An 11,350-nucleotide genomic window follows, 5' to 3' on the forward strand; every position below is an offset into this window, starting at 1 on the left:
TGGATTTGATCCGACGTTTCGGCTACCATTGCAGGAGCCATCTTCAGGGAAAACTGAAAAGTGAAAACAGTTTTCCCTGAAGATGGCTCCTGCAATGGTAGCCGAAACGTCGGATCAAATCCAACATACACGGTATCACCCAAAAAAGATACATAATATTTATACAGTCCATTCCAACAATGGTAAACACATTTTCTTATACTAAATACGGGTACAAATGAAATAAAATACAACGAAATAAAATTAAAGGTAGGACAAAAAAAATACTACCTCAAGACAAAATCTGGTCTATCTTAGTTCTTTCTTTTCTTTTGGTTTCAAATTAAATGTCAAGGTCACGTCAAAACACGGCTGACGATTAAAGAATGACTAAATTCGCGTTGACCATGGGTTGAGTGCCATAATTTTAGAGGGCTCAGGGTAATCGCGCTCTGAATTTTCTTAATTAACACATATTCCTGTATTTTTTCCATGGATTATTGGTACTAGAGTAGTGATTTTTGCATGGTTTTGATTTGAGCGCGACGAGGCCTCTTAGCCAATCGCATGAGGAGATAAAAAGAAAAAATAACCCTTATTACGAATATGTAAATAGCTTAAAAAAGTCTAAAATAAATAACGTGTGTAATTAATTACGAAAAAAGTGTTTGTCATAAAAAAAGATAACGTTCGGGCAGGACAACGTCGGTCAGGTCCGCTTGTAGTAAATAAGAAAGATTGTTTGAAGAGAAACGATTAAAAGTCAAATTTAATTAAATAACTAAAGATTTTGAATGGGGAACAAAAGATACTTTATAAGTAAATGTTTTGTAGTTCACTTAAAATAAACTCAATAAAAGTTTGAAGATAAGAGATCACATTCAGCTAAATGACACAAAATTTTACTTTTAAAATCAACATTTTGAATGATTTGATTAAATTTTACTTTTGTCGTTTCACTTTGGATATCTTCTTCATAAATCGGTGAGGGACGTTTAAATGGTAACTGTTTTTTTATTTGTAAAATTATTCTAAATTCTGTCTAAAATCCTAGCATTCTCTGGTGCAACATTAACAATATGCCCCAATTTATGATTATTTTGGATGTTATCACCATATTTATATTACATAATTTGCAACATTATAATTATAATAATCTATTATTTTTGTTTTCATCTTCATACTTTTTCTAGAAAATGTGTCTATTGTCTATGGTCCATAGACAAACAAATTGCGCGCCCAGCGCTCACTGTTTTTTTCAATTTCAACGGTCCTCTCAGGCTTGTCAAAACTGAATGGAACTTTTGTTGTTGGTTAAAATTTCCAATACAATTTGTGTTTATCGTTGGGGTTAACATTATATAGCATATATTCTTTATTACATTTGTGAAAATGTTCCAACGCAGGCAGCAAAAAATCACAGCTGCGTTTGATAAACAAAAGTCTCGAGCCGGTAAGTGGTTCAACCCTTCTAATATTTCAAACAAGTTAGGTACAATCATTATTATTATTTATCAAATCATCTGTCCATAGTTCCAGAACTCATATAATTTTATTTACATATTATTTAATCTAATCTAATAGTTATATTATTAGTAAATGATAATGACTACACACATCTACCTTGGTTTAAACATCCATATTTCTTTGACGGTTGGTTTTATCAAATAAAGACGTTACGATGCTTGCTTCACACACGGGGTTCCAGGTTTCATTCTCAGTAAGACCACCAAAATTGACATATCTCCCGTGTAAATAAATCCACCGTTTGCAGAGGTTCACAGCGATGAGGATGACAATGGGGAGGTGCTGATTGAAGACAATCGCAAGCTGCGAGCGAAGCTGCTGCAATTGGAAGCGTACATGTTCAAGCTTCAGCGGAGTCGACTCCCGCAGCCGCGCCATCTTCAGCCGCACAATATGGTCGCGCTGTCTGAAGAGATCTCCTCTCACAAGGGGGAAGTGAGTTGTTCGCATTTCGACCGCGTTCATTCTAAATAGTTTATTCAGTTATCCGGATTTCTGCATATCTGGATAACGTCTGGCACTCATTAATCCGGATAATTGGGGTTTTATTGTTCAAAACACTGTTCAAAAACAAAATAGTATAGTAGTGGTTAAGACACTTGACTCACACAGAAGGTTCTGATAAATAAATGAAATAAATCTACATATTCATGTTTATTTGATATTATGTGCAACTGTGGAAAAGGTGAGGCATACTTCACCATCCTCTTAATTTCATTGGTTAAGACGGCTAACTGTGAAACTGGCGCACGGGTTTGATTCCTGTCAGTTGTGTGAAAAAAATCAATGAATATTTTTCTCTTTTGGTTTGGGCGTTATGGTGTATTTTTAATAATTTCCTTCCTTCTTTCCCACCTGCTGATAAGCCTCTAAAATACATTTACATTACATTTTTTACATATTTTTTTTGCACCACAACAGGCCAGGAGGCCTAATTACAGTGGTGAATTACATCACAGAGCACCCAGGCTTGAAAAAAATCACATTTTAATTTTTGTGTTCTCACCGGGAATCGAACCCGGAACCTTCCGTGCGTGAGTCAAGCGTCTTGACCACTACTATACTATTTTGTTTTTGAATAGTGGTTTAGCAGGTAATTCCTTAAAAAATAAATAAGTCGCAATCATAGCTTTGAGTTTTATAATATTGATGTTTTTTGTAGATATATCTTAATTAAACCTCATAGTTAATGATTTTGATATAAAATATCAATGAGGAAGTTTAGTGCTACGGTAAATTGGATGTAAAAAATTATTTCGTACATGCGGTAGAAACTAGACCGCCTTATTGTATTGCGAAGTTTCTTAAAAATGGATGAAAAAATTAATAAAAATGAACTACATTACAAGTTCTCGCTAATCAACCGATCAACTACAGTGTTGGGTAGATTTCGGTTTCCAGGAAGCCAGCTCATCAAGCAGCAGATCTCACCGACTAGAACTTGTTTTGTCTCTGACAGAGTAATTTCAAAATTACAATGCTTGATAAAAATCATAGCCTTGATAATATGATACGTAAAAATATTATAAATAAATGTTTGGCTTAGTTTGAAAGTCTGAAAAAACCACTCAACTTCCTCATTTTTGGTTCTGAGCCCATGCAAAACTTCTTAAACGTCAAACTTAAAATATGGGTATTGTTTTCCAAATAAAATATTTTTTAAAAGTATGTTGCTTTCAGGTTGTTTTACATAATAAACGAGCCAAGATTAAACAGCGCCACGGTTTTTACCTGCGGCATTTTGGGATCCAAGTCAGGTATATCTCCGATGACCTCTGCATCATTAAGTACGATGTAACGCTTGACCAAGTGTCCTCAGCACAATATGTCGTGCAGTTTGCCAAATTACAAGGTACAAGAACCAGAACAGCATGTAATTTTTGTATTTAAATTATTATAAAAAATGATTCTTCTTCTTAACAGCCCATTTCTCCACTGCTGGAATAGGCCCCTTCCAAATTTTTCCATGTTTTTCTGTCCTGGGCCCTCCGTTTTCATCCATGTCACACAAATTCGTCAGTCCATTTCTGTGGTCTCTCTACATTTCTTTTATTGGGGCCCATTTATTTATCCTATCAACTTCTTGTCTCGCCACATGACCCGCCCACTGCCATTTTTGTCTTCCCACTCTTTCTGCGATATCGGTCACCTTTGTACGGCAAAAATTAAATGAAAAATGCTTATTAGTATTAAATTAGGGGCAGGCAGCTTTTGGCTGATATACTTATCTTGTTTTTCTGGGAAGCTTATTCCACTTCCTATTCCAGTTTTTAATGCTTTTTATTTTACAGAATATGATTCTATGTGAAATTCTGTATCTCCAAAAATACCAGTTATTTTTTAATGACATTTCGAATACAAGCGTGATTTTCCCCTCAATCAACAACAGATTTCATTTCAACCCCGTTCGCTCCGCTTTCTTCTTCCTCTGCCAGTTACACATTTCACATCTCGGACTAAAACTCCATTGTGCACTGCTAATGTTGCATCGATTCGAATATGTATTTTTACTAGCAATGTTGCTGTGCTTAGTGCACCGTTCATTTTGCTGCCCGCATTTACTCTCCTTTCAACATAATTTTTTCTCTTCTTTCTCTTAAAAGTATGCCTTCCAGATACACAAATTCTTCTACTCGCTCAAGACATTTGTTGTTCACATATAATATGCACTCATTAACCTCACTTCCCTTTGAAAACTACACCCCACAGTATATATTACTACCTATGTGATTGAATTAATTGCACATCTTGAAGGCCTTATATGATTTCAGACACAGACGACTGGGTGCTGACAAAGTACCATCTTCCGCTCCGTTTCTGCATGGATGCCATGTCTCAGTTCGAGCCTATGTCCACCACGTATCTAAGGAATTTGCAGGTGGCGCTGCACGCTCACCACGATAGGCAAGCGCAGATAGAGAAATTTAAGGTAGTTTATGTTAGGGTTTGAAAGTATGTCTACCGTCAATGCCAATATTTATAACTTCTTCTCGCGCCCCTCTTATCGGATGTTGGCGACCATCTCTTGAAATCAATGTCGGAGATTCATAGCCCTGATGTTCTTTATCGCCCACACCTCGTCAACCCTCTATCTCCCCGGATTGTGTGGCCAAAGTATACGGCCTTTCATCTTTTGACATTGTTTAATAGTTTTCGGTCTGTCTTCATTATATTTTGTACCCTTTCGTTGGACACTCGATCAGCCCATGAGATAAGCAGCATTTTCCTGTACGACCACATTTCAAACGCTTCAATTTTTATTAATCATGGAGATTTTGAGAGTCCTTCCTTCCACTCCATACAACAGCTTTTACAGCTTGCAGTCCACTGCAGTTATGGGCATACTAAGGAACCGCCTCTGGGATTTATCAAAGTTTGAAATTACACGACTCGTTGTACAAAAGTTTAATAGATATTTTTGATTTTATTCCAGGAAATGAAACCATCCAATGTACATATATTTCATTCGCTAAATGGCTCTGACATTGAGATAGCTTTTCGCCTTGTGGCTAAAGACAGAAATTCCGAAACTATAGAAGTGGCTCTAGTACTAAAATACGATCCTTTCCAAGGGCGCCCTACGGATTTGGAAATATCACAAAACGGTGAGTTTACTTCTTAAATTTTTATCATTGTTATTTTTCACCACTTTAATAATATTAATATTTGGCTGATTTATATAGCGCCATTTTTGTGAAAAATCACCTCAAGGGCGCTTTACAATTGTATACTTAAACTTACATTCTAACTATACTAAAGTGATATATTACATTTTCTGATTTAAATTGAGGGTATGATAGTCTAAAGAAGTGAGATTTTAGTTGGGATCTGAACTGACTGGGACTGTCGATGATTCGTACGTTTGAAGGCGATTGGTTCCAGGCCGAGGGGCCGGCAACGGCAAGAGCACGATCCACGAATCTAGTGTTTGGGGAGCGCCGGATTTCGACAAGTTTTCCTCTTCCCGAATCAAATGCTGACCTAAGAGAAGATTTTCTTTTACATGTATTTTCCCTAATACAAAGGTCCGATAGGTAACTCGGAGCCATTTTATAAACGGATTTGAATACTGTCCAGCAAAGCTTGTATTTTATTATCTCTAGGCTTTTTAACCAGTGCAAATCTCGAAGATGTTGTGAGATATGAAAATATATTTTACTCCCGTAATAAGCCTCGCTGCTGCATTGAAAATAGATTGTAGTTTATTATTTGATTGATACTGCACATATCTGCTGTTTAATTGCTATCTGCTTACTATTCATTAACTTATCATTTGTAATGTTATTTTACTCGATATTTATAGTCTGCATATCATAGTGAAATGACTAAATAACATTGATTTCAATCAAATAAATATACAACAACTTTTAAGTGGCCACTTTACACACTGTTACATTCACCGTTCTGCCCATATTTGAACGTCTATATTCCTTCAATTCTTTCATCTGTTGATGTTTGTGAAGTCAAAGAGCTGAAACCTTTAGTTATTAAATCAAATTTTCAGGCGTTGCCTAGTATGTAGGTGAAATAATTCAAATAGATGAATCTCACCCGCTTAAATAAAGGTTTCAGCTCTTTCACTTCACAAACATCAACAGATGAAAGAATTGAAGGAATATACATGTTCAAATATGGGCAGAATGGTAAATGTTACACAGTGTGTAAAGTGGCCACTTAAGCCATCCAATGACAGGTCATAAGCCCTGTAGATGCCTAGACTTCCATATTTCCTACTCTGAAATGTTCTTCATCTCTGTTGTAATATGTTAATAAAACAACTTTGTTTTTGAGAAAGTCCAAATGTTTGCAGACATGCGGGATTTCCTCCCTATGGAGTTATTTAGTTCTAAATTTGTTGCGACAGAGAGGGAAAACATTTTTGAGAAGGGAATATGGAAGTCTAGGCATTTACAGGGCTTATGACTTGTCATTGTCTGATTTATGTGGCCACCTCACACATTGTGTAACATTAACCATTCTGCCTGTGTTTAAATATCCACATTCCCTTAACTCTTCCTTCGACTTTTGTGAATTAAAAGAGTTGAAACTTTTATCATGTGGGTGAGATTCATCCGGCGGAACCAGTTCACCTACTAGGCAACGCCTGAAAACAATTTTCCAATTATTATCCTCTTATACAATTTTATATTACTTTATTTGATAAAAAGCCTTCAAAATTGTGTGTCAAGCAAACGACAGTGAACAGTTTCGACACCTCTGTCTGTTTGCATTCAATCGAGGGAATAAATTATTCATTATTTTCTCTGCTACTAACATATTACAACAGAGATGAAGGACTTTTTAGAGAAGGGGATATAGAAGTCTAGACATCTACAGGGCTTATGACCTGTCATTAGCTGATTTAAGTGGCCAATTTACCCACTGTGTAACATTCACCATGAGGAAATGTGGATGTTTAAACATGGGCACAAATTAAGAATTATTTCAAACCACTTTTTTTTTCTACCGGCCGGTTTCAAAACATCACATGTTTCTTTATCAAAGTAAACTTACTAATTAATTCTATCCTATTTTATTTTTACAGCCATTACTAAATATTACATCAATACATATGGACCTAATAAGTCGAGTCTTTTTGTCATGTTGATCTTTTAATAACCACAAAGTTAGTGCTTCAAATATAAGTTTTAACATTGGTTTTGTCCACCTCGTGGTCTAATGGTCAGCGTGTTTGCCTTCTATCCAAAAGGTCTCGGGTTTGATTGCCAGACATTGTTTGCCGGGAATATTTATTTAAAAAGGTGTTTTTACACTAGAATATTTTATAGTCCCCGCACTGACTCCTGAAGCGTAAGACTGATCATAATCATTCCCTTTCCGCACCTAATGGTGCAAAGGGCACCTCATTGGTACACCAGTCGCAGCGTATCTTGATCATTTTTGTTACACGAAGGTAAGATGATCAGTCTTGCGCTTCAGGTACTAGTCCAGGGACTATGAAATATTCTAGTTTGAAAACAAACTTTAAAATAAATAATATTTCGTATCAACCATGTCGGGAATCGAACCCGAGGCCTCTTGCATGGCAGGCTAAAGCTAGGGTTTCCTAGGACAGCGGTGCCCGTATTTTAACGGCCGTAGTGAACGGTGATGCAGTGGACAGCCGTCGTAACGGTGACTAGAGTGTGGTTTTCTAGGAAAACGGTGTTATCAACACCATTTAACACCGTTTTCCTAAGAAACCACTCTCTAGTCGACGTTACGACGGCTGTCTACTGCATCACCGTTCACTACGGCCGTTAAAATACGGGCACCGCTGTCCTAGGAAACCCTAGCTTAACGCGCTGACAATTACACCACGAAGCCGACCTGATCATCTTACAATTATGTAATGCGTGATCTATATGCGCTGCGTTTGGTGTACCAATGCAGTGCCCTGTGCACCATTGGGTGTGGAGATTGTTTTTTTTTTAACTAAATTTTAAATAAATTTTCTGCAGTAGTGATAGACCTATCAGAAGAAACGGTTGAAATTCTGATGAAGCAGTTTGACAGTTTGAAGACCCAACGGCTCTGGGAATCCTTTGCTGCTGCTGTCAGTAGAGAAGGCCCCCACCCGTACTTCTGTCCTGATGACGATTGTGAAGAAGATGATGAAGACATGAGAGGCGACCAGGTAATTTGTATTTACGGATATACAGGTGTTGTGTGCAAGTTTGAACTTTGTCTAAGGGAAGAGATCATTGCAGAAGACTGCTGCGAGATATTGCATATATTTATATATAGTACTATTACGCGTGTTGTCTAGATGTTTATTTAAATTTATGTTTATGTAATCATTTTTATTTGTAGTACTCTTTAATAATATTCATGCTTCCACTTTCCATTGTGTTGTATCTCAACTCAACACAGGGCTCTTGGCCTCATAGACTGAGGGATACGTTATTTATTTTTTACAATATGTATCTTTATATCAATAAATAAAAAAAAAACAAATACTCTTAATTAATACATTAATCCTACCATATGTGAGGTCTTGGATTCAATTATCGACAAGGTCGACATTATTTATACATTTTTAAAACTAAAAATAATTTTAACATATTACAACTGAAATGGGGAGCATTTTAGATAAAGAAATCTAGGCAATTACAGGGATTACGACCTGTCATTGGTTGGTTTAAGTGGCCATTTTACACACAGTATAACACTCATTTTGAACATCCATATTTCTTCAATTCTTCCACCTGTTGATTTTTGTGAAAAAGAGCTGAAACCTTTATCGATGCATTTGAGATTCATTTGACCTAATTATTTCATCCAAGGCGCACAAAATAAATGAGGTAATGTGTTTTGACGCTGTCTGGTTGAGTTTTGATAGAAATTGGCTATTCAAAAATATAATATTTTCATGAATATCAACCGGCTTATTTTTATTTAAACTCAACCTGATAGCCTCACAATACACAACCGCATTCCTTCCGTGCGCCTTGAACGTAGACCTCGTCTACACTAGATGGTATTTTACCCCCTAAAAAGTTGTAAAAATTGACATATTGCAACAGAAATGGAAAACATTTTAAAGATGGAATTATGGAAGGTTAGGCATTTACAAGGCTTACAACCACTGCGACAGGTCCAGCTGTATTTTAAAGTGTATTACCACGTCTCATGGAAGGATTTGAAACTTAACTTTCGTAATTGTACCCTTTTTAATATAATTACAAGTTTTAAATTATTTATTTTTTTATACTTATACACCCACACATACGCACCCTCTCCATCATTCTTTCCCACACGCACATGCACCCTCTCCCACATTCATTCACACATACACACACATGAATACAAACGTCACACACATACTATTATGTAAACTCTTTTCTTATATATTATGTATTATTAGATTTACAGTAGATTTTTTCAATTGGCTCTAGTATAGTTAATATATTTCTACTTATTTTTTTTAATGTAAAAGCTGTAAAAATCCCAAATAAAATAAAATTAATGTAAGATGTAAAAAATTCAACTTATAAATGAAATATACATGTGTATATTGTTATTATTAGAGCACACAAGAATATGTTAATGATTCTAGATTCAAAATAAAAGTAAAAAATACGTATATTTATTATTTTACAGTTTTTCTGTCCTCACTTCTATTATTTACCATATGTTTAATTTTCCAGTTACATCATGGTAAGAATCGGAGGCATCCGGTCCAAAGCAACCATCGAAATGATGACACAAGTGAAGATGATTATCTCCCACCTCCACGACCGAATAAAAAGAACGGTAATCCTCCAAAACAGCAGAAGAAACAGTACGATGCTCTGTCCGACTCCAGTGGAAGTTTCAAAGCCCTGGAAGAGGTCTTGAGAAAGAAGAAGTCAATGACGAGCGCCAAAAAACCGTCGAAAAAATCTAAAACCCAAAGCTGCAAAGAACCAGAACTCCAATATGTCGAAGATGAAAACGACGAATATGTCACAGAGGTCCTGCGAGACAAAAATGTCAAGTCTAACAAAACAAAAGCCGCCTCCAAAGCAGTGCCGGTCGTTTCGAAACCTTCGCCGAAGAAGCGAAGCTACCAAATTACCACCAACGATGTCACCGCCAATTCCTACCTTTATGTCCCGGAAACCAAGGCAAAAAAAAGCGCGAAAAAAACAACTAAATCACCAGCCAAAAAGGCAAAGAAAACTGTGCAGAAAGAAAATTCCATGTCGAAAAGAAAAAAACCAATCCCTGTAAAACGAATGGATCTTTGATTTTTGGAAGTGTAAATATGTATGATGTTAGTTAATGGTTGGTTATTATTATTATTGATAACTAGTGCCATTTTGGTAATATAATACCTCATGGGTGTTTCACAAAGTGATTCTATGAATTATATTAATTATTCAATTTCTATCTATATTTTTTTATTCAATGCGGGCCCTAGTATTGTCCACAATTGTGACTCGTATTCAAAAGGTCAACTTTTTTGTATGATTTTTTCCAGTATTACCTTTCATTTTTTTGACTCGAAGCTTATTACTTTCTCCGTAATTTGATGCCCGTTAAGTTTGAAGTTTTTTTTTTTAAATTTAAATATTCTTTAGACAATTTACAGTCATACAAAAAAAAAAACAGTAATCGCATATTAAAAATAAATTGACCAATAATTAAGCTATCATAAATTACTCACTTATTTTTTTTCTTTTATTTATTTAACTTTTTGTACATAATGTTAATTGTACATTGGCGGGCTTATTGCCGAATGCCAATTTCTTGCAAACAACCAACATATCTACTTATTCTTCTTCTTCGTCCCCTTCTTGCACCTAATGGTGCCTAGGGCTCTGCATTGGTACACCAATCGCAGCGTATCTTGATCATTTTTGTTACATGAAGGTAAGATGATCAGTCTTACATTTCAGGTACCAGTCCAGGGACTATGAAATACTCTAGTGTAAAAACATCTTTTTAAATAAATATTTCATATCAACCATGTCGGGAATTGAACCCGAGACCCCTTGTATGGTAGGCAAATGCGCTGACCATTAAACCACGAGGCCGACGATAAAAAAAAAAGCAAATTATTAGCTGAACAAACAATCATAGATAATTTTTTTTAGTTAGTAATATGTAATACGAAGTCAAAAAGTTTGAAGATGTGTCACCTTTTTTTACTGATTTTATTATCTTATGTACCTACCTACTAGTTGTGAGCAACTGAGCGATTCTATAAAAATACTTATGTCTATATTTAGAAACAATAAAGTCTTTACAGGTTTTTTTTTATAATGATTATTTGTAAATAATCATTATAAAAAAACGACTACACACATTGCATTATCGCACCATACTTGTACGCAATGTTTGTTAAAAGTGCACTCAG

The 11,350-nt window shown here is 35.6% G+C and overlaps 1 protein-coding gene across 2 annotated transcripts; it reads left to right on the forward strand.

Annotated features, from left to right (window-relative positions):
• Positions 1 to 1,183: 1,183 nt before the first annotated feature.
• Positions 1,184 to 11,043, forward strand: LOC148275758 (uncharacterized). Of its 2 annotated transcripts, none has more exons than XM_088235221.1 (7): positions 1,184 to 1,432; positions 1,754 to 1,941; positions 3,187 to 3,358; positions 4,278 to 4,435; positions 4,940 to 5,111; positions 7,968 to 8,143; positions 9,657 to 11,043. In XM_088235221.1, exons 1-7 carry the CDS (start codon positions 1,372 to 1,374, stop codon positions 10,236 to 10,238), a joined length of 1,509 nt encoding a protein of 502 aa, XP_088091347.1. In that variant the 5' UTR covers positions 1,184 to 1,371; the 3' UTR covers positions 10,239 to 11,043. The 2 variants fall into 2 exon arrangements, with proteins under 2 accessions (XP_088091347.1, XP_088091348.1); XM_088235222.1 differs by having other exon boundaries at positions 1,243 to 1,432; positions 7,971 to 8,143; positions 9,657 to 10,372.
• The last annotated feature ends 307 nt before the right edge of the window (positions 11,044 to 11,350 follow it).

The sequence above is a fragment of the Micrasema longulum genome, unplaced genomic scaffold, assembly GCF_059751315.1.
Source record: "Micrasema longulum isolate JH-2025_06_02 unplaced genomic scaffold, ASM5975131v1 h1tg001345l, whole genome shotgun sequence".
In the NCBI taxonomy this organism is placed as follows: domain Eukaryota; kingdom Metazoa; phylum Arthropoda; class Insecta; order Trichoptera; family Brachycentridae; genus Micrasema; species Micrasema longulum.